The sequence below is a fragment of the Lonchura striata genome, chromosome 19 (assembly GCF_046129695.1).
Source record: "Lonchura striata isolate bLonStr1 chromosome 19, bLonStr1.mat, whole genome shotgun sequence".
In the NCBI taxonomy this organism is placed as follows: Eukaryota; Metazoa; Chordata; class Aves; order Passeriformes; family Estrildidae; genus Lonchura; species Lonchura striata.
Genome location: NC_134621.1, coordinates 6,541,351 through 6,568,816, shown reverse-complemented (window position 1 = coordinate 6,568,816; position 27,466 = coordinate 6,541,351). Strand labels below are relative to the sequence as shown.

At 40.5% G+C, this 27,466-nt stretch overlaps 1 protein-coding gene across 1 annotated transcript in view; it reads left to right on the top strand.

The window, feature by feature from the left end:
• Positions 1-14,428: 14,428 nt before the first annotated feature.
• The window catches only part of CA10 (carbonic anhydrase 10), a 184,439-nt gene continuing 171,401 nt past the window's right edge, over positions 14,429-27,466 (top strand). The window contains exons 1-2 of the mRNA XM_021555308.2: positions 14,429-14,675; positions 15,228-15,731. Coding sequence (XP_021410983.1) covers positions 15,671-15,731 — 61 coding nt within the window. The 5' untranslated portion in view covers positions 14,429-14,675; positions 15,228-15,670. The remainder of the gene's footprint in view (positions 14,676-15,227; positions 15,732-27,466) is intronic.

Genomic DNA, 27,466 nt, shown 5'->3' with positions numbered 1-27,466 from the left:
TCATTTCACAACCTAAAATTCCATCAACACCAGTCACAGCTAGTTATTTCTTCTCATTTAAGTTTGCATTTGGCCAGAAGTCTGCCCAAATACCCCAATATGTTGTTATCATAGTAATTTACCTAGTGAAATTCGCAGTTAAAAACTCCAGGGCAGACATTCACATATTTAGACTGAAAAGATAATACTGGCATAAGAGCTTCAGCTAGCCAGGAAATATTTCCCAACAACATCATATATAGTTGGTAATCCTGTTTAAAATTATCAAATACACTCTAGGGAGCTTGCTCCCAGAATAAAGCAATCCAAAACACATAGACAATCAGGTCCCAGAGATAATCCTTTTTATTGCATTTTGCAGCAATTCTTTTTTGAAGCGATCCAAAAGCAGCAGGGCTGCAAAAGTCAACAGGATAAACAGGGAACCTTCCCTGAGAAACCTTCTTGACTGACAGATAGGAGTGAAGGGGAGATGCAGCAGAGCTGGGATTCCAAAGGAAGCATCTGGTCACTGCTAAATGGATTTTATCAAGAGTGGAGGATTAGATTTCATTAACCTATACAGATACACTGGGTACAATTCACCTGAGCAGAGCAGTACATTTTACACTGTAGCAGACTTGCAAGACTCTTGAAGTGTTGTGTGGGTCTTGTCCTGATATGAAATTCTGGGAAGAAAGGGAAATAATAAAGGAGAATCTTGAAAGGCAGCTTCCCTCACCTGCTTTTCAATTTTCTTGTTAGAAACTTACATTACAGCCCCAGCTCATCTGACCTCATCCTTCCCCTAGAGAAATCTCACCATTTCAAAAGGACATTTCTCGGCTAGCTATTTATTATGTAAGTAGAGAACACAGTCCACATGGTATTTCATGCCTTCTGATACCCAAGAATTGCCCCAGAATCCCAGCCTTGCAGTCTTGAAAGGAATGGCAGAGGGAGTCTCTCATTAAACCTCCTTTGGTCTCAGCACAATTGTTGGATTAATCACTTGGAATGGCAGTCGTAGACCCTAAACCAGACAAGAAGGGTTAAGACTTTTTTGAGGGCTGTGTTTGTCCTTTCTTTGCTTGGGACATTCCCCTGAATTGTTCTACACCAGGTAAGACAGCACAGTCTGACTCTCTCTTGCAGTCATAGATGACAAAAGTGGTACAAAATTTTAACAGAAAAACTTGACAGCATTTCCAGCACTCTTCTGTGGATGACCACACCTGTGGGAAGGGGAAAGGTATACAATGAAGTCCTGTGAAATTCCCCTAGATGCAAAATGTTGACTCTGAAATGCATGCATTTCCCACAGAAGGAGGGAGATATCCCTGCTACCTTCCCTACTTAAATTTTTAGAATGTACTGGAAATTCAGAGGAACAATCTACACCACACTGAACTCAATTCTCATTTATACAATGCTCCATTTACAGCAGTCTGTCAGCTCCGAGAACCTCTGCAGCAGGAGTAATTACAGATATGCACACTTCATGGCCCCATTATTCAACAAAGTGGCGTAAAGAACCTCTGATGCAGAAGTAAATCAGGCCTGCTTATTTTTTAATACAGTGACTTTAATATGGTTGTGTTTTATCTTCAATTCTGTCTATATATTTCAGTCCTCTTGTGCATTTGCATGGTATTGCTTGATGCTATAGGCAGTCTTCCTGGAGTACTGCATGTTCAATAAAATATCAGAACGCTACAGGTGAAGAGTAAGCTCCTAAGTCACATCCTGAGTGACAGGGGAATGAAAGCTCATGTGTTTTGAACTTGGGCCATTTTCATTCTTTCAGATATATTTGCAGTTCTGCTCTGACTTCAGCTCTACTCTCAGTACTTTATTCATCAACAGCAGCTCCACATTCACAGCATGGTGGAGATTTCTTAACTCAGCCCCTGTAACATCTCAAAGTTTTGAGCTGATTTGATTCTCCTTTCTGGTAATATTCTTTGCTCTTGTTTTCCCCAGCTTTAGTAGCTAGCAAACTAAAGGAAAAAAAAGTTATTTTCTCCCTTTTAAAAATCTTTCTACCATCAACCAATTACAGGGATCATCCTTGTACTTAATAGAAAAAATTCTGGACTTCTTTTGGCATTTATTACACCATGTTGCATTTTGGAAAGTTCCCTAAAACTGTAAGATAAAATACAGGTATGCTGGGACAGGCTGTAGCTAATCATACCAAGGGACTGAGATACCAAGGGACACTTTCTAGGTAACCCTCTCAGAAAAGCTCAAAGTGTCCTTGGGGTTTTACATAACATAGCAGGGATTCTGGGTAAACATGACAGGGATACATCTACCAGTTCTTGGAAAGCCTTTGGGATATCTCTGAAAAGCTTTACAAAATTCCTAGAAAAATTCTAGATCAGCAACATCCTTGAAAAAAAAATCTATAGAAATTATTAGAAAGCTCTGGAGAAATTCTAGAAAGGTTTTCAATTGGGAAGTTACCAGAAAGCATGAGGGATCTCCCCAAAAGGTTATACACTAAGGAATTCATGAAGGAAAAAAAAAAAAAAAAACAAAGAAAAAAAAAATTAATGGCAAATTCAAAGAAAGCATTAATTCAAAGAATTCAAAGAATTAATATATTTTTCATCTTCTGGAGTGCCATACGTCTGAGTTTAGGCATCTTTAAGGAAAAGGGAAAAGTTATGCAGCAATGAGAATAAGGGAAAAGTTATGCAGCAATGAGAATAAAGAATAAAAGCGGATAGAAGGGTAAATGATGCATTAAGAACAGTTAGTTAATAATGCTAATAAAGCATTCCTCATTGGTGTAAGATAAATCCATTACTTGCAATCATCTCCAACATGACTTTGAAGGATCTTTATCTCTTCTCACCACATAATCCCACTGTGTTGCTGTGTTTAATCCTGCTTTCCAGTCTCTTTGGGGGAAGCTTGCAAACCCAGTGAAGTGTTCCTAAATTTAACAGAAGTGTAGAGGGGCTTGAAAGTTCTCTGACCATCGAGTTTTTCATTTACACCACCTCTGTGCCAGATCTCGTTCATAATGAAGATCAATATTATGTGTTGTGTAACCATGTATAAGCCATGGTTTATAAAATCTTATCATGGTCTTGGTGATGATGTAGACAGAAAGGGACCTTTTATCAACAACTGTGCTGAGGAAAGAAAACTCAAAGGCGAGGAAGGGCCCTACTTGAAATATCTGAGTTGGCAGCATAAACTGTTTTAAAAATAAAATGTGAGGGCAAAGCATCTTGGAGAAAGGATCAAGAGGGAGGCAAGAAGAGCAGGTGGTCTGAATTAGCCTTGGGACATGGCAGCCCATGGATCCCTGCACACAGTGAGATTTCAGGAGTCTGAACTGCTGCTGAGTGAGGCCCTCTGCATGGCATGACCTGAAGATTGAATGATGGCACAAGGGAGAACTCCTGACCTGAAACAGAGGTCAATAAGAGGGTAAGCATCTCCAGGGGGAACAAATTTCCCCTTCTTGGAGGCCAGCATACTCCACCCAGGTGGTGAACAGGTGATTCACAAACTGGAGCACACCCGAATTATCACACACCTCAGTGAACCCCAGTCAGTGTCATCCACCCCTCTGGAGGGGAAGCTGCTCACACAAACACAGCTCATCTCTGCTTCCATGGGGAAATTCCATCAGTAAGACCTAACACTGCCAGGAGACAGAACATTCACCAAGTGTTTGTCAGGGAAAAACAGATCAAAGGCACAGGATCTCTGATTTCAGCAGTGGAAGCTGTATTTCCTACAGTGTCAAATGATTTGGGGTTCAGCTGTGCTGGACTTTTTCCTTCTGAACCCATTACCCCAGGGGATTTGGATGCAAGCAGAAGAAATAAAGCACAGGTGAAAGAACTGCCTCAGCCAAGCAGAGCAAAAATGCCCTGGCACCAAGGACCAGGTTAGTTCTGCAAAGCTGAGTTATTTTCTGGGTGGGGAAAAAAAAAAGAAAAAAGAGAAAGAACAGAGATCTTTTAAGATTTATTTTCCCATATAACAATAAGTCTTGTGCTAGAAGCCCATTAGTACCATCTGTGACTTAAATGTCTATAGGAAACAGATTCGAGAATGAAGGACTTGTATTCTACAAGGCATATTCATTGAAATCTTTTTCTGTGATGCAAATAGAATGCATGTGAAAGCTTTGCTTCCTGCAGCATCTAAAGCCTCATATTTGACAATTCTGCTAAAGAAAAAGGTAATTAATTGTCATACCAGAAAATACTGTAGTGGGGCTGCCCTTCTGCATCTCATCTATGCAGGCAGTTCCACACCAGTTGTTCCAGTTGTCCCTGTGCAATATTTGATTTTTTTTGAAAGCAGCCTCACAAATAAAATGAGTATTTCAGCTTAAAATTAAAACTTGAATGGAAATGTATTGTTGAAAGGCCACTGTTTAGAAGTGACTCCAGGGTAAAAAGCATTATGAAGGTTAACCTCATAGTATATGAAGAGATAAAGATATTTTTCCTGTGGCCTGGTCCACTATGGGTTCCCTTTTCCAAATCTTGCTAACTGCAACCTGGGAAATAATTTCCTGCATACATACACATATATAGATGTGTAAATATATTGCACTTTATGAGTAAAAATTCAGGTCTGTGCTCCCAGAACATCTCAGAAATCAGTTTTACATAGTAGTTCCTTGTTCTGATTTGCCTTAGGTCTCAATTACATTTAAGTATGTAAATGATCTATGACTTCATAGACATCTTCATTTACATCTTCTAATGTCCATCTCTGAAAGGACATCTATGAGGCAAAGTGGTGAGGAGTTAGCAAACAAAAAGAAGAGTAATAAAAAAATCCAGATTTACCTCTGTTAAAGCAAACATAAGTTCTATACACAGTACAGATATTTTACAAGTATATCTTAGGCAGACAGAAAAAATACACACTTCCTTGCACGTTTCATGTTCTCACATCTAGACTGTTTCTCAGTGAAGAAAAATCAGGAGCAATTACCTTGACTGTAGACATTTCAACAGGTTTGAGCTCCCAGTCATTCCTTTTAAAACTGATAAGAATTGATAGGAATTTGCAAGGAATTGCCATGACAATTCCAGAATTTCCTGTTGCACTTAGGAAGTCTCTCATCCTGAAGATGTTCCTAGTCCAGGCTTTGGTGCTCTGCTGTGCTGTACTACTGTGGACATGATCAACCAGCACAAGACAGGACGCAGATCAAAAGATTCATGTTTCAACTCTTTATAACTAATTTAGCAACAAAAATATGTTACCAATTCCCTTACAGAAGGCTGTCTAAAAGTATGACTTCACTGGTTGCTGGACCATGCATGACACATTAATAGGTGGGACAAAAAAACCACAGGAGTGTTGAACAAGAACCAGAGGATTTGGATGCATGAATCGCACTGAAAATGGTTGCTGTTATAAATCCTCTACTGCCTTTTTCTTTTTGTCCCCAAACAGACTAAATATAGAAATGTTTCACTTACTGGAGCACTATTAATACACATGGCTGGGATAACAAGACCTGCTTCCTTGCCCTGGTCTTCCAGTCCCCTTCTTTACCAATTCTTGTCACTACAGCTCAGTTAAATTGTTACAGAGCCTTCCCCACAATACTGTAATTTCAAAGTAATTCCCAACTACATCCATAAATTATGAAGCCCTCCACTTGCTCCTGGATCTCTGGGGGAAAGTAACCAGTGAGTCTATGTAAGAATGCCTTGCACAGGGGAAAACAACTGAAACAAATGGGTGTAACTTAAACTTGTTGGTCAATTCTTGTTTGTTTTATGTGTCTGAACTGTTCAGCTCAGACAGAACAGCAGCTGCAGGCAGAATTTTCAAGGAGAACTCTGCCTGACATCTTAAAGATATCCCTCCTAATCTCAACCTTTACTTTTGCATTGACATTGATATTGATGAAGTGACTTGTCCAGTGGTGGAAGTGCTAAAATGGATGATTTCTGTGTAACATGCCAGAAATATAGAATATATTCTCTTTGGTGTTTCACAGAGCAATACTGACACAGATTACAAAGCTGTTTCCTTCATGGTGGCAAGTAGTGTTTTAGGTGGAGAAATTCACACAATGGCAAGACCACAATACCAAGGAATTACTAATGAGGAACATGGGAAAAACAGATGATAAAGACTGGGAAATAAATGCAAAGATGGATTTATTGCAGTGTTAACAGATTGAATGAAATGTGGTGGAAAATACAACAAATTGGGAAAGAAATATTGAACTCCTAGATGCTCAGATAGATATGACTAATGTTTATAAATTGGGAATGTATGTAATTCCAGTCAGCTGACAGAAGATAAAATCCTATAAAATACAAGGCATTTAGTAACCTTTTCACCAGTTAGCAGGCTACTTATATCTGAGTTCTTTTGCCTTGATTTGTTAACTCACAAAATGCTGTGATTTAGGAATTTACTTCATTTTACTTTTTACTAGTGACATTTTACATTTTTGTACAGAAGAGCAAAGAGAGAGTTTAATGTGCTTTCACTACATGAATATAAAAATTTTAATAAACTAATTTATAAATTATTGTCTGTAATGCTACTGTACAGTGCATAAAGAAATCTAATTAACCACAGTGAGTCTAGTAGCACTTACACTGTCAGTCAACAGAGCTGCACTACATTATGAAGTTATTATGTGTCCTATTTGCTCTATACACAAATTAACATTTTGGATGGTTGCTACCATGATCCTTTTACAGGCTGAACTTCAGATAAAGTAAAATACATACCAAATGGAATTAAATCTAATTGAATAATGTGATCCTAGCCTCAGTCCATTTCTTCCCAATCAAAGACATAATAGCATTTGTAATACTAATTATTAATGACTTGCAACTTGTCAAACAGGTTTTTAATAGTTGAGTTAGGATACTCACCAGCCTATAATTTTAAAATTGTCTTTTATTTACTGGGATTACAGATTTTAATAAGTGATGAACGCCTAATGCACTTAGTAAATGTTGGCAAAAGATGTTTCCTGTATTCTGCACCTGCAGCTCAACTGAAAAATCATTATTATGATTCTATTTAATAGCAGAGCACTTAAACAGTACAAACATCTCTAACCCCAAATAAAAGCCTAATATATCTGCAGAAAAACCCATGCAAATTTACGTGAGCAAACCACACAAGAGCAGATTGGTTTTGGTAAAGGTAAGTGTATAAGAGGTGATTGAAGAAGTAATAAAGTCCAAAGATAGTGTGGATAGATAATTTAAAACTCCAAAATACTGCTTTTCTCCTCCCCAACCCCTGGGATTTACCTCGTGTACATAAACCAGGCAGCTCATTCTCCCTGTCCCACAGCAAGGGGCCGGTGTGGCAGGGACGGGCAGTGCCAGCAGCCAGAAACCCTTGGGCATCTCGAGCTCTGGGACCTCCAGCTCCCCAAAACCAGCCTGGCTGCAATCGTGACTGTCCTGGCACCACGAGGGACCACAGGGGAGGGCTAAGGGGTCAAAGGCTGTCTTGACATATCTGGTGATCCCAATAATGTAATTTTCATCTCTTTTCCTCTCAGCAAAGTGTTCTAAGTGGCCCAAGACATAATCAAATGCTTAATCATAATCATATGCTAAAGTATTTCACTGAATAAAGACTTCTATTGGCGCCAAATTAATCCATACATCTCCAACACTTAGTTTAGTTTACCATGTCTATTATTTTAATGAAGAGGAAAAAATTCATGCTATTGCTAATAGAGTGATTTACAATGTTATGCATGTTAGTTCCAAACATTTTCCAAGTATTTTTTTTTTCCTTGATGCAGATTATAACTGAAATTCTACCCTGTATATCCAGCTTATTCATGTTAAATGAGATTTTTTGTTTCGGTGATTAAAGGTACAAGGACAGAAAGCAAATTGTGGAGCATGAAATAACTTGCTCATGAAGAAGTTAAAAGTGTTCATCAAAAGAAGCACTTTGACAACACAGAAAATTCTGATTCATCACTTAGCTGTGGGCTTATGTGACATTTACAACAAGCATGTATATTTTGAGATAGTTGACAATGACATCTTTATGTTTTTGTTATCAAAGCTTCCATCTTACAATCCCCCTTGGTCCTGAGCATTGTAAAAAATGTGCCAGGGTTATGGCTGTTCATACCTTTCCACTTCTAAGTGGTACAATGATCAGAGAAGAGCAAAGTTTTATGATCCCTTCAAGGTATTTGAAAATGACATTAAATGATGTTTATGAAGATTTCTAAAAGTCAGAAGAGTCTTCTTTTCTTTTTGTGGGCTTGTTCTCATCCTTTTGAATTGTGATAGATGTCAATTCCTCCACTCTCCTTCTAGAAAAATACTAAGCATAAGTTTCACATGTCCCATAAATTCACTGGTAGCACCTGCAGATCAGTCATCATGGACTTCCTTCAAATAACAGCTTTTCTTAGGACTCACATGGTATTTATCACCAGAGCTTACTGCGAACATTATCTGCTGTATTTTTACATCTTTGTGAGGAGTAGCAGCATTTTACAGAGGAAAAGTGAGAGAGATGAAGCCGATTTAGAAGCAAACATCACCACAAGAAATTCATCTCAGAACCTGGAAGATTTAGAGGAAGGAGTTAGGAGAGAAATGTTTTCTTCTGCAAATGAACACACAAGTTCAGGTCACACAGGAGCTGAGGATGTGCCATTCCAGCTGCAGTTATTCCAGTTATTGACTATAAACTGCACTTGTGCTGTGTGAGACACTGTGCTTCTCAAAGACTTAAAAACCCCCCAAACCTGAATGCATGGTGCCTTTTAAGCACATGAATAATTCCATTTGCTCAATTACTTTTGTGATAAAAGTGATCCAGCCAAATTGAGGCTTAATTTCAAAGGAAATGTGCCAAAAATCAAAGGGTGAATCTCCCACTCACTTTAATGGGGAGAAGCTCAGGCCTATATTTGCTGCTTTATGGATGTTTGCAACGTGTAAGAAGTTGCATGGAACAATATTTAATGTTGAGCATGTTAATCTCTGGTTTCACAGCACTCATATTAACTGATTTTGCTTAAAAAAAGATACTGGAGATGTAAGGCATTTTCTTGCAGAATAAAAATCTGTTTAAAGAAAACCTTGACTACAAAATGTTAAAAAATCTAGAGACAAGAAGGATGCTAGCTGCTAAGCATGCTTCTCTTCCTTCTTAATTGCTATTTATAACTGCAGAAAAAGACAATGTATTTGCCAGAAAAAACCAAAATGCATTAATATAGAAAAATAGCAACTAGAAACAGGCAACAATTTCAACAGGATTGTGCCTCATTTTGCACATGTGTACAAACCAAACCTTCCACACAGAGAGAAGCCAAGGAAAGTGACTTTTTTCCTAAATGTTCCTCCTTTAGGTTCTAGAACAAAGCTCAGGAGAGAACAACTTTGAATGAGTTCATGCACCTCACTCTGGGCAGTCACACAGGAATCAATGTGTGCTCAGAGTTTACCTTTTTCCTGACAAATGTCCTGGTGGCAAATCTTAGCACAATGGGAAAAGTGGCAAAATACCTCTTACCTCATGTTCTAGTGGAACATAAGCATGCCATTCAACCCACCTCAAAAGCAACATCTACTTAAAATTTCCAGCACAGCTACCCTCACTCGCACATCCAGAATATTCCTATGATACCACAATCACAATTTCTAATTATGTTAAACAGGCACCAGGTGACAATTGGCTGTCAAAGTGTGTAATGTGGAACCAGTGAGACCCATTTCAGAAAATGTTTCAAGATGTGCGTTCTTTACTTTTATAGTGAGATGACAAAGGATTCTCAATATCAGAAAATGCATATTGCTTTTGATCTTTTAATTAATTCAAGCTTGTGAGAGATAAGGAGGAAGGCAGAGAAGCAGCAAGCAAAAAGTTCTCTTGTCTGTTTTGTAGCTACTGCAGGTGGTTGTCACACCAACAGAAGTTGCCTGAATGTGGCAGAAATGGTCTTGCACAGTTTCTGGGGCAAGGTGCCACACAAGCAGTGAGGGACACCAGGCACCTGTGACTGTTGGTAAAAGAAAAGGTCATAGAAGAGGCACCAAGACAGGCCAAATAGCCCTGATTGCCTCAATGACCCTGCTGGAACACTGGAGTTTGGCAAAACTTCCATGTGCCCATAATCTCTGACGTGAGTCAGCCAAAAGCTGGATTGCAAGAATGCCCCTTCTCATCATCCACCTCTCTTGGACTGTTCTGCAGTCAGTACAAAAAACAACTCAATCCCCAAACCCTATTTTTCCATCTTTTTAATTATTTTGTACAGGCAACTTTCCTCATCTACTCCCCAGCCGTGGAAAATAAGAAATATGATATGAAATATACTACAAGGATTGTAATCACTGTACCACCTAAACCCTAGGAAAAAAAAAAAAAAAAAAAAATCAGTTTCCCACTCTATGTGCCTACTCAGAAAAATCTGTGGGTGCTAAAGTGAAAAGAATCCCAGGTTTGTTGAGGAACTGCAGGATTGCATGACATTTTAAACACCTTTGTGACTGACTTCTCACAGAAAAACTAAATCACGGAATTTTACACATGACTTTTTGAATTTGAAGAATGTTATTTTACAAACACTTGATGTCTTAGCACTGTTTGCTGGAGTTCAGACATGAAAAAGGGGAGTTGGACTGAAAATAAGTCTTTATGATAATGAATAGACTGACTCAAAGGAAAAACACATTGATTGACCTCATAGTTAAGTGTCAGTCATCTACCTTCTTCCCCTGTTGGAGTTTTTTTAGTTTCAAATAAATTGCATCATTATCTCTACGAGCAAAATGGAAACAACATCTCAGTTTTGATAAGGACTATCAATACAAGAAAATAATAACTTTAATGCTCATTGAACAGATGGGTTCATAGGGGGCTGTATTTTTATAATCATATGTTAAATTTTTTATCAGTTTTCTTAGTGAGATCAGCATTATTTATAAGCACTGAAGACATCAGCAAATACAATCATGGCAGTAACAAAATGTGGAACAGAAGCACTAGAAATTATGTGGCAACATTCCCACTGAGTATAGCCACATTCTCAGCAATTTACCAGTGGCTTTTCAATAGTGACCTTCTTAACCTCTGAATGAAGAAGTTATTTAAGCATCTTTGTCATTTGAGTGGGGCTACCTAAAAGCTTAAAATGAGACAAGTGACTAAGAGGGCTGAGCTCAGACACAGACAGAAAACTCACAAGTTCTTCCATCACCCCTGCCATGGGGCCAGAAGCCCCTGGGACAGGGGGAAATCAAGAAAGAGTGGGAACTGCTCCAGCTCTGCCAGCTAACTGCTGGAAACATGCCAGACTCTTCAGCCAGCTTCAATGGAAGGCCCTTGCTGATGGGACTTATTTGAACAGCATTGAGCCAGGGAATGCACAGGAAAACTCCTGGACCTGACTGGGGGAACCTTCAGCAGGAGTGAGGAATGGCAGCAACCTCTTCCAGGACACAGGGAAGCCACAGCTGAACCTATCTTGCTCAGGAGCTCCCCAGTTCAGAACAATTTCTACAATTGATCTTTCCTGATCCAAACTAATTTTGAGTCAAATGAGTCAAGTGCTGGCTCCTCTGAGCAGCTATGCACCTATGTTGGTATAAAAAACCTTTCAGCATATGGAGTTAGTAAGTACCTTTCAAATTCTGTTTACAGAGCTAAAAAGCTGTTTCTTTGTAACTCTGGCCTGAAGAAACTTGGATGTCCAGCTTGTAGCTATATTGAATATATATTGAATTAGCTAAGCTACCAGAAGTCCCAGCCAAAAATATGATATAGTAAAATCTTCACAACTGAACTACACAAACATGCTTCAGAAACCTGTCTGAATCCACTTTTAACTTCCAGACATGAGTAGTCAGTCCTATGACTCCAGTACAGCTTAAAGGTTGCCAAGATTAAGTTTAAGAAGTTTAGCCTATTGTATAAATAAGAATGGAATTCAAATAAGGGCAGTAAATATCAACCCACTTCATTTTAGTGAGTTACGGAGTTTTGAATGGAAACACCCACAATAAAAAAAATGGGTGCTGCAGCCAGAATTTTCATCTGTTTGGAATGACCCTGCAATGTACACAGCAGAGTGATGTTCTGCTCCTGTCTCAAATGCACCCTAAGATATTAAACCATTTCCCTTGGGATCAAACAGACTGTGCCAAATTCTGCAGAGAAAGCCTGATCCAAACATCATCTCAGTCTGCAGAAATATTCCAATTGATTTCAGTGGGCTTTGGAACAGGCCCATATTGGCATCTATTCAACTTTATTGAACTAAGTTTTCCTGGGGAGTTGCAGGAGCCAATATGGGCATAATGACTTCAAAAGCAAACATGAAGGCCGTTGCCAGTCAAATCACATCACAGCGAGGAAATGACAGCAGAATCAATTCATTATTATTTATCTAGATTTAAAAAGACCTCAAGTTTCCAAGTTCACTACTATGTTTTCCAGGTGAAGGAAACTTCCAAGTTGCCTTTGATCCCTCACAGATTTTTCAGTCTGAGTCATGAACTACTTATTTATCACAAGTCACTGAAATAATTATAAGGTTTGCATGAGGATGATAAGCTTACTAAAAACATGCACAAAATTTAATATATTTGGGAATTTTGGCTATCTGCTAGCAGCCAACATCAACTACCTAATTTTTTTCTGCCATTAAACTTATATTAAAGTCCAACTGATCATGAGTAGGAATTAAACATGAGCTTGCCCTTAGCATCTGGCATTCTCTCATCATCAATTCAGTTCTTTGCTGACCTAGTGGTCAACACACCCTTTTACAACAGGTCATCTCACTTGCTTGAGACATTTATTTCCCCACAGGTAATGCCATAATTTCAAGGAGACTAGTTTGGGAACAGGGATGACTGTGTAAATATAAATAACAAGGTCTCTGTGGGGGTTTATTATGTTCTAGATTGGGATGGTATTGTAACAAATTATTTGGGAAAACCCAAAAGAGAATTCACAGGCAAATCCATGGAAAACATTAATCTGTTTGAGTAAAGGAGTTTAGTAAACATCAATGGAAATCTTTACTGATCATTTCCTAGGTGTGCTTACATACATCTAGACTAGAGATAGATCATGCCACTCGTACCTTCTATAATCCCAGAACAGGAGATATTAATCTGGGTTTTAATAAGGCCTAAAGAAGATAATTGCATAGAATACTTAAAACTTAAGTATTAAAATGATACTCAGCATTCTGCAAACCTGTCAGGAAAAGGATTCCCTCCTGCTGCACAGCCCCACTGCTTAACAAAAGTCCATCAATACATATGGGAATTCTTGTCCATAAGCCTTGAATGACAATGCTTCATATCCAGCCTCACTGTTCTCACTGGGCAGATAATAGCAATTAATTTGATAGAATCCTGAGTGTCTTTTTGAGCCATAAGAAGAGATGGAGTAAACATCAGCAGAGACTGCTGCAGTGCAAAGAGCACTTGCACTACCCTGGGAACCAGCAAAATGAACACAAGCATCACACTGACTATTAAGTGCCTACAGTCTATTTCTTCCTTTCAAAACAGTGATGATTTTGTCCCATCCATTTGCTCTGAAGCACTCAAGGGTTTCTTGATCTGCCACAATTAAATGCCATCAGGTATATTCGAAACCTGGGAGTTCCACACGTTTCTCAGAGAGTATGGAAATAACATAGCCCTGTAGTTTCTTCTCTTCAAGATGGTTTCCTTCCCCATTCAGAGATCAGACACCTTCCTTTTGCTAGGATCCACACAAAGGTGCATTTTACAAGTCTGCCCTTGTTTGCCCCAGGTATGCCCAGGTTTGAGAACGGTTTACAAACCAATCTGTTTTCAACCTATTCTGCACGCATCCCCCGCTGGCGGGTTTGTAATATGACCTCCGCACACCTGCCAGGAGCTGGGAGATCAGCTTGATATCCAAAGCATCTTTCTTCCTCCCCCTTGTCGTGATCATCGAAGGCATCCGCAGCCGAAGCGGCTGCACCTTCTCACACCTGCCCTGGGCCCCCGTCGCCTCCCTTCTCCCACGACATCCCGAGCATCTCGCCGGGCGCCGCGGCCCGGGGCCAGCGCTGCCTTGCTGTGCCCACTTCCCACATGCGCAGCCAGGGAACCAGGCTCTCCCCGCGCCAGGTGCGCCTCTTTTTAATTTTTTTTTCTTTAATTTTTTTTTTGTGCCCGGGGTAGCCGGGGAGAACAAAATCAAACCGGCCGCACATTTAAACCCGAGTGAGCATCATCCTCTGGAATGATGCAGGAGCGAGCCGGGCGCCCCGCGGGCGCTCGGTCGGGCGCGCCTCGCCGCGCTCCCGCTCCGGCCCGGCCCGGCGCGGCCCCGGCGCGGTCCCGGCGCGGCCCCGGCGCGGCCCCGGCCCCGCCGCCCGCGCAGGCACCGCCCCCGCGGCGGAGCGCGCCCCCGCCGCGCCCGTGCGCGCCGCCGCCCCAGCCCCGCCGTGCCCGCGGCTGCCGCTCGCGGCCCCGCAGCACCGGCGGCAGCCCGGGGACGTGGCGGAGGAGCCGCGGTCCGGGCGAGCAGGGCGAGCTCCGGGCAGCTATGGTACTTCCCGACAGCTGAGGTGGAGGCAGGCGGTGGCAGCCGGCGGCTCGCAGCTTGACCTCGATTTGTTTTTGGGACTGTAGGCTGGAGCGGCACGTCCGGTGAGCTGGGAGAGATAGAAACCAGGAGGATAATTGGGGGTAAGTGAGGGATTGCCCCAAAAACTCCGCTGCCTTTTTTTTTTTTTTTTTTTGGTTTGGCCGGGGGCGGCGGGAGTGGGAGCGATGCAGAACTGTTGTACCCGGGGAATGCCATCAGATACGCACTGCAGAGCGCGGGCGCTTGGCTAACTCTCGGTGGGAACCTCCCGGTGTGCCCTTCCTCCGCCGCCAACCCGACAGAAGTTCGGGTCTGAATTCTGAATCTCTTTTCCTTCTTGTTTAAATAAGTTTTATAAAAATACTGGCGTCCTCAGCCAAGCCGCCGGGCGGTGCGCACTTGATGCGGACGCCGCGCTGGGACGCGCACCCCCAGACCCACTCGCGCTGCTCCGCTGCCGTGCATCCCCGTGCTCTCCGCGGCGGCTGCGGAGCATCCGCGGGCCGGGGCGGTGCGCGGGGCAAGCCCGACCCCTGCAGTCGCGCGGCGGAGCGGCCGCGGCGCGCCGGGATTGCGGCGGGGCCGGAGCCGGGCTGCGCGCTCCGGGCGCGGCGGGGATGGCTTGGATTAATCTCTTTCCGCTCATTCCGTAGCAGCAGCAGCAGCAACAGGAGGGGGAATTCCCCCTCCCTCCGCCGCCTCCTTGCCCGGCATGCCGGCACTGCCCCGCTGAGACGTGCCAAGAGTTTTGGGGTTCATTTGCGCCTGGCCGCCTCTGGAATTGAGACTCTCCGGATATCGGATCGGTTGGGTTTGTTGTCTATGTCGTGTTGGGAAATCTGGTGGAATTTTTTCTCGCTCGAGGAGGAAGAGCCCGGTGTTGGCAGCTGGCTTCGTGGTCTTTTTTGGAGGGCGAAGGAAGGGAAGGGATCTCACTTCAGCCGTGTGGAGAGAGAGCTCGGACATGTGTTGTCAGCACATCTGGGGAGTACAGTCTGCAAGTCCGAAAGGAAATTTGCTGGGATCGTTCGAACTGCGATATTGATCTTTGTTATTTTTTTTCGCCGAGGGATGCACTTGGCATGAGAATCGGAGGATGGAAATTGTTTGGGAGGTGCTTTTTCTTCTGCAAGCGAATTTCATCGTCTGCATTTCAGGTATGCAGCAAGCACAGAAAGGGCGAGGGAGCGGGGGAGACACCGTACAGGGTTCTTGGGTGTCCCCTTATTAAGGGGCAAGGGGAACAGTTAAACAGATCAAAACTGTAGTTGAAAAATCCATGAATGATGTACTGTGAGTGGGTTGCGACAGAAACTGACTCTCATCACTTCCCTCTCCCCCTTAATTCCAATACGTGAGTCTTAATTATCATTCATTGGTTGCAATAGATAATACGGTATACTGATAAAAGAGATGCTTGTAATTCCCGGTGTACCTGCTTGTGATAATTTGCAACATTGCCGTGATCCCAGAATTTCATATCTCTTGAAGTTCTTAAACTTGGCTGATGTGCAGATCCTGAAGGGTTTGTGGTTTATTGATGGAGTTGTCATGTTCTGGTGCCACAGTGCAGTGTCTGCAAAGGGAGGGATAACAGTAAAATGTCTCTGCTTTTAAAATGAGCTTTATTGTGTCTATGCTCTGAAAATTAGTTTTTTTCTTAAAAAAAAAAGCCCGTTCAGGGAGCTCTGTGCTGGCTGGGATTTACAGCTTTATTTTAAGCTTGCAAAGATCGCTTTCCCTTCAATATGTAGAAAGTCAGGTCATTTCAGTTGTCACCAGAGCTTGTCCAGTTAATGAATAGGCATGGCTAGGTCTAGCGTAAAGGATTCAAATAATTTATTATTGAAGAAAACACTCTCTTTGACTGCAAAAGCCCTAGCTCCCTTGTTAATTTGTCCTGTTGGTCATGCTGGAATAATTATGTTGCAGGAGGCAGGTGGCCAGTTTTCTAGTTTGGGACACTTCAGGGAACCCCATGGGGGTGCAGGCTGCCTGCATCTCCCACTGCTCCACTTCCCGCAGGCTGCCTCTGCCCTCCAGCCATTGCATAAGTCCAGAATGGGAACAGAAGCAGCACAGGCATGGCACTGCTGGAGGGAGATCCAGGGTTCTGGTGGCCATCTCAGTGTTCAGCCTGGATGTCCGTAGGGAAAGGCAGCTCCAAAACTCTCCTGGGACCATGCAGGGCTTGGCCTGGGCTGTGTCCCACCACAGCCCCCAGGCAGTAGCACCTGCAGCATCCCCCTGGCAGCTGGGAGCCCCGCTGCACTTCCTGCAGCACCTCCCAGTTTATCCACCCTTCCAGCCCCTGGGCTGGGCACACAGGAACGCTGGGGGCTCAGCATCCCTGTTAATTTGTCCTGCCTGCACCTAGCCCAAAGCTCCTTTATTCCCGAGCAAATAGCATCGCTGTCAGCCACGGTGTGCGTCAGCCTTCCTTTGATCCCTGCAGACTGGCACCATCTGCCACCAGGCACCCGGTGACACTGCCAGCACCCCGGGCTGACCTTCCACTCCTGCCCATTGGTACCATCAGAAAAAATCGCTCTCTGGCTTTTTAGAACAGCAAAACTTGCTGCCTCTTGTCATTGAAATCTCACACTTGGCTATTTAGCCCAGTGTAATGTGCCACCTGTCCAGTGCTCCTCAAATCAGGTACATTTTAAAGTACCACAGTGAGAATAGCAAGCTGCAGCTCATTGCTCTCCTGGCCATGGTGACAGTAATATCCTGAGACAGAAAGAAGCTGTCCCGTTGTGTGCATTTAGCTGTCGGCGTTCCCTGAGCTCCTGCCCTCCTTTCCTCTTCAGACAGGGGAGCTCAGGCTCCTGAGCCAGTGGGATCAGTCCTGCAGGGGCTCCCATCGCTCTCCATCTCCCTCTAGCACTAATACCTGATACTGTGCACACTCACACCATGTCTGCTTGCTTTTTCTCTTTTTTATTCTTTTTTTTTTTTTTGGAGGGAATAAAGGGACTAAGTGAATGGTGAAATGCTTCTGCCTCATGGTTAAAGCTGTGGTTTCAGATAATTTTGACCACACAGAGGGTGTATACATGCTTCAGCCTTGTTTTCTTTCTTCTTTTTCCTGGGGGTTTTTGGTTTTTTTCAAGAATCCTCACTATCTGTCGTCTTAGTAAAAAGGATTAAGATCTGTAGATATCTGACTGGCACTAATGCTCTGTATGTTGCCTCTGCTATCCTTTTTACACTGGGTTTTGTAGCAAATTATCTAGCTGGAATGTCTGGATAACTGTGCAAGTAGGAGCTGTCATGAAGCCTGTTAGGGGATTGCCTCAGCACAGGATTGCAAATGTATTTTAGCACTTCAGCACTGGTCATTCATTCAACATGTTACTTTAAAAACCCACTAGTTGAGCAGTAGTGTTGCAAATTACTGGAATGTGAATTGAGGAGTGTGGCAGTATTTTCTATTTTTTTTCCCTTTCTTATTCATTCAGCTGTTTCAGCAGTGAAGACTCAAGACAGGTCTGCTGTACATGGATCTTTCCTGAACATTAGCAAATGCTTGAATTAGTGTCTATTTAAACCTGTGATCTTTCTCCTGCTAATTCCTGTGGTTATTTGGATTAGGACCTATTAGGGGCTGCTCTTCAAAGGGATAATGTCATTCACTGAATTGAACACTATTAAGTTTTTAATCATTATTAATAAACTTATTAAACACAGGTTCAGTGTTATGTATTTTGCTGTATATTTATATAATATTTAAGTATAAATTATGCTGAATGTAGCACTTGTGCTGGTTTTTTATTTAAAATAAGTAATGATGACGGTATACAGTTGACTTTTTGGTGTCATTAATTTCTTGGAGACTTAGTATATGGAAAGTAATTTAATCTATTAAAAAGAGGTGTATATATATATTTATAAATCAGTTACTTGTGTGTGTGAGAGATTGACTGTTTTGGAAGAAATGATACTGAGATTTAGAAATTGTGGGGTTTTTTTTTTTTCATTACTGGCTCTTCCATGTGTTTGGGAAATAAATTGTCTGTGAACTTTGGGAACAGAATATTTTTATTTTCTTGCCATACTGAATTAAGGCTTTTGCTACTTGGAATTGCTTGTTTCTGCAGATGCAAATGAGAAATGCAAACAGGCTGAAGGACCACAAAAACCATTTCTGTCCTTCAGACAGAAAGCCCTTGCTTTCCTTCAAAGTCATATTAAGTCCTTTGAGTTGTAGTTTCTGAGAAAAAGTCATTATTTTTGTTATGACTTTTGAGGTTTTGTCCTTTTAATGATAGTGTTCAGCATCGAAGGAGCACAGAGCAGAGGAAGTGAAGATGTCCTGCAGACAGAATGCTGGAATAAGCCCTCACTAGATGTTCTTCCTTTGAAGATGCAGATACTCCTGGCACAGGAATTAAATTGTTTTCATACAAAGAAAATAGTAGTTGCTGTATGATGTCCAGAATTTCCTTCCTGAGTAATAATACCACTGAATATGAATTAGCATCAGTGTTCTTCGGTGGCTGTCACCTCTGCTTACACAATCATTTGTATGAACCTTAAGGAAGATTTTTTGTGAATTTAAATATTAACAATTGATTTCAAGAAAAAAAAAAAGCTAGTAAGTTGTTTTCAAAACTTTGCTGGATTCTTGTATTAAATAAGAAAATGAAGTTGTTTTAAGTATTGATTAAGAAGGTTTCCATGTACATTTTTCTGTTAATGCATCAAGAAAATTATTTCTAAAACATGCATGGTCAACATATTTGTGCCTTCCTGTGAATTGATTTACTATCTCTTATTGGTTTGGCTTATGAAAGCTGTCTGTTATTTGGAAGTATTTCATCCTTTGCCATATTGTCAGGGCACATGGGGCCAAATCCCTTTTAAGTTGCAACTTCTGTGGCCTATTTGGCAACACACAAGTGCCATAAATCCTGTATGGTGAACAACTGAGATGGTGTAAAAACCTCCTCATCTGTCCAGGAATTTCACTATGTATTGAGCATCTGATATGGCATCTCTGGCACTGAGGACTAGAGCTGGATTTGGAGTACATTCGTGCTTGATTTTCTGTCTTGCAGCTTCTGCAATCTCTGAGCTCTTATTACCTGGCATAAACCAGAGATGCCCTATAGGAACTCTAAATTATGCCAGAACTGGGATTACATGGTCTGTAAGGTCTGATAACTTCTTTTCATAGCGTCACACAATCTGAGATAATTCAAACAGAAGTACTCTTGTAGACGAGAAGAATATCAAAGCTCTAATGTCCAACATTAGAACAGTGAATGGTTCATTATGTTAGGACAAAAATGTTGAAACTGTGTTAATTATCCTCATTTAGTGTCACAGAAATAGCTTTTTCTGTCACTTTTTAAAGTAAGATATGTAATATTCTAGGGGAAGGAATTATTCACAGCATGCATATATATATATATATATATATCAAAGCGGGCACTAGGCATATAGGAAGGTGTAACATATAGAGGGTTTCTGGTAACTTTTAAAAAATTCTGGTTAGAATTTTACCCATTACAGTATTTTTTCCTGCTTTAATACCAACTCCAGAGCCTCATATCTGTGGGCAAACCTTCATGCCTGCGTGGAGTTAGTAGATGTTATTGAAAAATTCATGTGGATTCAGTCTGTCTGCTCACATTCACAGAATGGAGGGACCATAGCTTTGATACAGAGACTCTCAGTTCTTCAGCTCTGGAATGCTTTCTCACTTTAGTAATTTTTTTCCACCTTCTTAAAAGGTCTAAAGATGTTTCTGCTTGAAAATTCTATGGAAATAGCCTTTGTAGTCTTTTGTAAATGTCTGCTTTTACCTTTTACTTTTTTTTTTGCATAGCTTGTATATTTTATAATTTTATTTATTTTCATTGTTAGTTTTACAACTAGAGCGTGACCAGATAAGCTAAAAATATGTGTGCTGTTCCAGCACTTTAGTGCCTATGTTAAGGTAGTAGAAGGGAAGGTTTATGAATACTTTTTGCACATATTATGCTGAGCTATTTTCCATCCAATAAACTGGTGGAAAGAAACTGGTTATTGCTGCTATTCTTTTCTAAATGTCAGTGATGTAGGTACCCAGTTTTCAAACCTCTTCACTTTGTTCATTGTAATCCAATTGAACTAGATACCAAGCCTCCAAGACAAAATTATTAAAACAAGGACTCAAACCCCACTCAAATTAAGCACTCTGAATTTAAGGGTGTTCTTTAAAATGCAACTGAGGCTATCAAGAAGTTTTGCCCTTGACATTTTTTGAAAGTTCTCCGTTTTTAATTCTACAGCAGCTAGATTTTAAATATAGCAAGGATTGAAATGGGTTTGCATTTGCATTTTGAATATTCCTTGCATATGAATGAACAAGGAATTCTTGCTTTCTCTAAAAGATTGTTTTTATCTCTGTTGCTGTTGGTCAAAGTATCACTTTCTTGGTTGAAAGGTGGTAATTCAGCTGAGGAGGAAGTTGCTGTTTTCATAGTTGCTGATTGTTTATGGCTAAACATGGCAAAGACTGAAGGGGATGATTGGCCCATCTGGGCTGTTGATAGAGAACTATATAAAACTGTTCCATCATTATCTCATTACCAGCTCAAGCAGCAGACAAAACTAGATAACAGTCAGTTATGGACAATACTGAAATACTGTGTTAAGTGTTATTTTGCTTCTGCCTTGCTTTTATCTTTACTGCACACCATATTGGGAGGAATAGGAAATAGGGATCAAATTGTAATTGACTTGTTTAAAGGCAGCACTGTGCAGTGGGACTGCATTTCCATTGTAATGTAATCAGAAAGTACAGTTAGCAAAAAAAATTGCACTGTGGTAAATGAATTGAAACATTATTAGTAAATAAATGGGAAATAATTTTTTTTAAAGGATAATAATCTGGCATTTGAGAGAGGGGAGGCTTTACAGCCAAACCGATTTACAGTTGAATTCAAAGCAATAGAGTATTTTATTGCTGGCTTTAACCATTGATAGTTAAAAAGCTGCCAAGGGTCTTTTAATGGAATTTCTTGGAGATAAAATAGCAAGTTATTATTATAATGAAAATAGAGGGCTGAGACATGGTAGACCTATATCCTGTGTAGTGCCTTTCTGATGATGTAGTGCCTCATTCATGCACGTGCACATGGGTATTCATAAATGCAAACTTCCAATTTGCCAATATGGCAAAATTTTATCATGTAGTGCTTAGCAGGTGACAGTTGAGGTAAAGGTAACCTATATTTGCACCCACCCTAAAAGTCCTTGTAACTCCCAAAAATGTTGTAAAGGGCTTTGGGGTAACTGGGACTTGGGCCTTAAAAATTGCAAAAATTGAACTGTCAACGATGAGAAAAGCTTTAGATGGCAGGTGTCTGTGCTCCTGTAGGCTGCCAGGTAAAGCCCTTCAGGATCACAGCCCTAAAATATTTAATTTACTTTAACTCATCTTGGAAAATGGAAGGTGATCAGTTTCCACATACATTGCATTCTGAAATCAGTGGTCAGAACTAAATTAAATAAATACTTTCATTGCCAGACGTATGTTTCCACATGAAAACATTCCTGTTTTGAATTCATGAATCTGTAGCATTTGTATTTCTGTAGTAAAAATAGCATTAAATTTAAATGCCCCACAGCTTTTAACTTTTCTGATATTGTTGCCAGAAAAATACCACAGCCAGCTGTAAGCCACAAATTACTAATTAGGATGTAACTTTTAGAAAAATAATAAAATAAACATTCAGTCTTTTTCTCTCCCTTTATCATTAGTCCTTAACTTGGTCAAACTTTAAGTATAGAATGGGAAGAATCGTGCACTGACTCAACCAAAGGAGCTTCTAAGCACATGCATGGAGGAGGCAGCTAAGCAATGTTATCCTTTTTTTTTTCCCTCTAAATGCATTGACATCTCTATGTTTTGGAAATAGCATTTGAGTAGATAAATTTAGAGGGAAATGTGGTTTCTGAAAAATCATCCTCTTGTCATTTTTGTGGGTTGTTTCCAATTTTAAGTTCCTTCCTGCTGTTAACTACTATACAGCCCTGTTCTGCTTCAGGAATAATCCTAAGAGGATTTTTTTGCTTTGCCAGCAGGACTCCTATGGATTATTAATGCTAAAAGAAAAAGATAATGAGTGCCAGTGGAGGATCTTTTGTATGTGTGACCATGAAAAACAAGTGTTTGAAGTGACTATGTCCTCCAGCAAACCCTACATTCCCAGTGGGATGGTGTTTGGGAAGCAGAGGGAGCAGGTTGGGAAGAGTTCCTGCTGCCACAGCTGAAGTTTATTTGGCAATATCACATTCTCATGCTGCTAGGAAGAGCATTAACTTGCATTTGCCATCATGGCAGAGTAAAGAAACTTCAGGAAAAAATAGTGCTGCAAATTTATACCTGCTGGTAAAAAAGGATCACAGTACTTCAGTAGTGTTCCTGGGAGTGAAATTTTATGCAGAACGAGCTGATTGTTTCTACATCACTGGAATGCCACAAGGCTTGGAGTTGATGCCTGCTATTTCCCACGTGGGAAGTGGCAATTTTGGAAGGGAAGCACTGCTGCTGGAAGGGAAAGGTGTTTGAGTGACCCTTTGATCGTCACCACTGCTGGAAAGGGAAGGATTTTTACTGACCCTATGCAGGTTTCACTCCTACTGCTGGGGCATGTGTAACCATTTACTGACAGGACAGTTCTCTGAATGGGACTGCTTGTCTTGATTTTTCTAAGAAAATGAATGAATGAAAGAGCTTTGCATTACATTTCAATTAAAAAAAAAACACATATAAAAAGAATTTTGGTGTCAGAACTTGGAGCAGTTTGCGGGGAATACACAGTGTTGGCCACGCTTTCACAGATTGAGAAGCTGAGGTAAAATGTCATGTGGAAACTCAGTCAGCAAGACTTCGAGTAGCTGCAGTCCATTTTCACTCTTATTTCTGCCTTGTAACACAAGCAGAAATGTGTTTTTGGTCAGGGTGTGGGGCTGGATCCCCTCAGTGAGTGCAGGCCCTGGTGTGTCCCTCATGACCTGCATCCTTCTTCTCTCTTTGCCTTTCTATTACAAGGTGTTTTTTCTCCTCATCCTACTTGCAGTGAGATACAGTTATGGTATGCATAAGAATTAAATCAATTAGAATTAAATTGGTTTCCAGGAGTTAGCATGATATTAAGGAAAAATTCAGATCCAGACAAGGTTCCTCCATAAATGCATGTTATTTAAATTCTGTTTAAATTACTAAGATTCACTCAGTTGGCCTTTTTCTGGTTCTATTTGGGCTGTGAGTAACGAGTGGGTTTCTCCAAATGCAGCACTTTGATGCCTCGTGTTTCACATCCCCTCAATGTGGGTGTAGGTGACAACACACAGTAAAGGGCACCATAGATTTTGGTCCTAAATTTTCTCTCTGAAATTTGCTCTCAGCAGCCCAACAGGTTCCTTTCGGTACTGCTGGAATTCTTGGATACACTGTGAACACAAATGTGAATTTGTTTTGCGGGTGAAACCTCACCCCAGGGCATTTTGTCCATCATGTCTAAACTCCTCCCATATTTTATTTTGCATTATAATCACCTGAATTCAACATTTGTGGTGTTCTGGGGTATTTTTTTGTTCACATTTATATTTATAAGCATTATCTTACTGTCATACTGTTTTTTGTACCTGCTAGAAAACAAAGAAATCTATAAGGACTCCGCTCTCCTCTTGCTTGCCCAGACAATTCTGAGGGTACTGTGTGGCAGTAATTCCAATTGGAATTTCAAGTTATCTGCAGATGCATAATTTTAATCTTCAGTAGCCCCCCTAGCACTCTCTCCAAGTTAACAATTCATCTTTGCCAGTCTGTAATTGTGCCTTTGCTCTTGAGTCACAGGTATTTAGCTCACTGTGAGACAGGATGAAAAATACAGTAATAAATAATATGATTTATTTTATTAGGTAGCGTAAGTATAAAAGCTAAAAACTGAGTCATCCTCTTTACATTTTATTTTGATATATAACAGCCAGATTCAGCAAAATGCAAAACTTTAAAGATATGTTTAAGTGTTCTGCTGAATCAGAGTCCTAACATGTAATTGTATAAAACAACTTAGATTAAGGATGTGCTGAAGTGCTTTGCTGGAGCAAAGAGTAGCAGTGGTATAATACATGAATAATACAAAATCTTAGGAAAAATCCAGCTAAGATGAGTGAAAGTTTTCATAATCTCTCTTTAAATTATACAGTTGTATAGAAAACAGGTTTTTATCTGGGTAAAATAATCTTTACCCAGTTCTTTATGTGGTAAGGCAAATATGCAGGCTTTTCTAGGGTGATGAACACGGCAAAAGAAACTGTACATGCAGATTTCATATAAAGTAGATTGTATTTTGCTAATTTTCACTGTATGGGTGCCCTGAAAGAAACAAACACCATCTTCCACAATAGTAAACACAACCAGAAGACTAAAAACTGAAATTACAATATGCAATGCTTTTTATATGTGAGTTTCTGTTCCACTTTCTTCCCAGCACAAATACTAATTTTCTCTTGATTTGACCTCAAGTCCTGATATAAAGAGGACGTTCAATGGAGTGGGGACTCACCTTTGGACCAGGTGGTGCCTGCAGAGATGGTTGGGACACTTCATGCTAGTTCTGTGCAAGCAGCTGGAAGGTTTTAGGTTGGATAAGCAGAGTTTAGTCCGACTGAGAGAAAACTCTTTGGGGTGGAAAAACAGAATATTTGAGGATCTGTTGCTCTGTGTTGGGACCAAGCAAGGCAAACACGTCCTCTCCACTGCTGGTGGCATATTCAGGCTGTGTCAGCAGAAAAATTCCTTAACATTTTAAATGAGGTAAGGCTCATTTATAGTAGTATGAATTCATTTCTACCACACACAAAAAAGTTTTGTACTATTTCTAAAAACAGCCGGGTGTCTCTGCAATGCATTGACATCATATTTATGTATTTGGATTATATCTACCAAAGGGCACACAGCTTGCAGACTTTCTCCTTTATCTCCTCCAGTCCTTGTCCTACTTTGGTGCTACTTAAAGCTTCAAAAACAGCAGCAAGTAACTCCCAGAACTCTCCCTTTTTTAGTACCCTGCTCTATGTAACTGGGACCTTCTGTGTCTGCTGTGTTTTTATGTTTTTAAATATTTATTTACTCTGCAGTAATAAAAGAGTGTTTCTGATTACAAGGTAGTCAGCATCTTTCTTTTAATGCTTCTGTAAAGGAACCTGTGGCTCAGACTTCAAGCCACAGGAAGCAACAGCTGAATTCAAATCCTTTTTGCAATGTGTCTCTTTCAATGGCTTCTTTACTGATATGCTGATAACTGTTGTGGAGGACTAAATGCTGAAATGTGTCTGGATTGCTTAATATCATCACATTGCTGGTCATTTAAGAATTTATTCTAGTCACTGAATACTCCAGAAGTTAATATCTTTGAAATAATGCATTCTTCTATTTAATACTAGTACATTATTTTTAAAATTCAAGTTTTTTGTATGTAACTTCTCCTGATATTATATAAACTGTACAGAAATAATCTCCTGGCATTTGCCTAGGATGACAGTCATCAATTCCTACATGTTATTTAAAATCTTATGTAGAAAATGAATATTTGTTTTTGACACCTTTGTTTTGGACATTTTTCCAGGAAAGAAAGAAAGCTTTGCTAATACAGGCTGAAATGAAATGCAAAATAAAATCTTTAAAATCAGCTGTTAATTCAGGGAGGTAGTGTGCAGAGGAATTACTCAGCCATAAATGTTGGCCTAGAGTTTAGTTAAACATGAAGCAGAGGTCCCTGGGTAAATAGTGCCATTAGAAAGGTGCCATGACCTCTGCAGTGGGGATTAAGGTATGGGAGAGGACCGTACTCAGGAGCTTTACAGTCACGTGTCAGAATGATTTTCAATCACTTTGGTTATTTCTGGATTAAAATTGAGGCTGCAGAGATTAATGGTCTGTTGTTACTAATCCACTAAACCCCTGTTCCTGGATCTTTTAAATTGACTGAACCTACAGATTGTTAAGTAACTGAGAGATATGGATTTGTAACGGTTTTAACTGTCTTTCTTCATGTTTGGTGTTAGCAGTATCTTATTATTTATTGCTTTTTGAGGCTGATCTTGGCTGTTCTTGAATGGAAGTGAACTTTATGCTTTTTTATTTCCCCTATTCTATAGCACACTGAGGGTGTGTACCATTTCTAATAAATGTGGATGAAGAAAGTGTTGCATTGTTTAGATATGAGCTGACAGTAGAAGCTAAAATAAGAAGTACAGAAATTAACTGTTGTTTTTACTTTGTGGTACAACTCTCCCTAACTGTTAAAACAGCCCCTATGTCCTTCCAGTCTGTCTGCCATTAACAGGGGTGGTTGTCACCCCAGGTGGGTTTTACTGACATTTGAGGATGTGGCCAAAGTCAAAATGGATGTTCAAGCTTTTGCAAATTACCTTTTTCTTAACTAGCAGAGTATTTGGAGTGTCAGGGCCCACAGCTTTTCGCAGAGATCTACCACAATGAGACAGAATGTCTGGACTTATTTTCAGTACTTAATTTCTGTGCAGGTATAAAAAAAAAAAAAAAAAATCTCCAGGTAAAAAACAATGTACAAATTTTAAAAACCTCAAAAACACAGAGGAAGAAAATAATGAAATGAGTAATCTGTCTACTGAGACATGAGGTAATTTTGGACACTACAGAGCAGTGGTTTGGGGTTTCAGCAGGGGTCTGTAAATAAGAGTTTTAATAGGTCTTCATCAGTACAGGTGAGACAAAAGTTAGGGCAGAGGGAATAGGCTGTGGAAGAAACCAGACTGTGGTTGTGGCTGGGAGAGTTTGGGGGGCATTTAATCTATAGGAATGTCTTTACATGGGGCAAGGAGAAGGATGGAGCACCTTGTGTGTGTG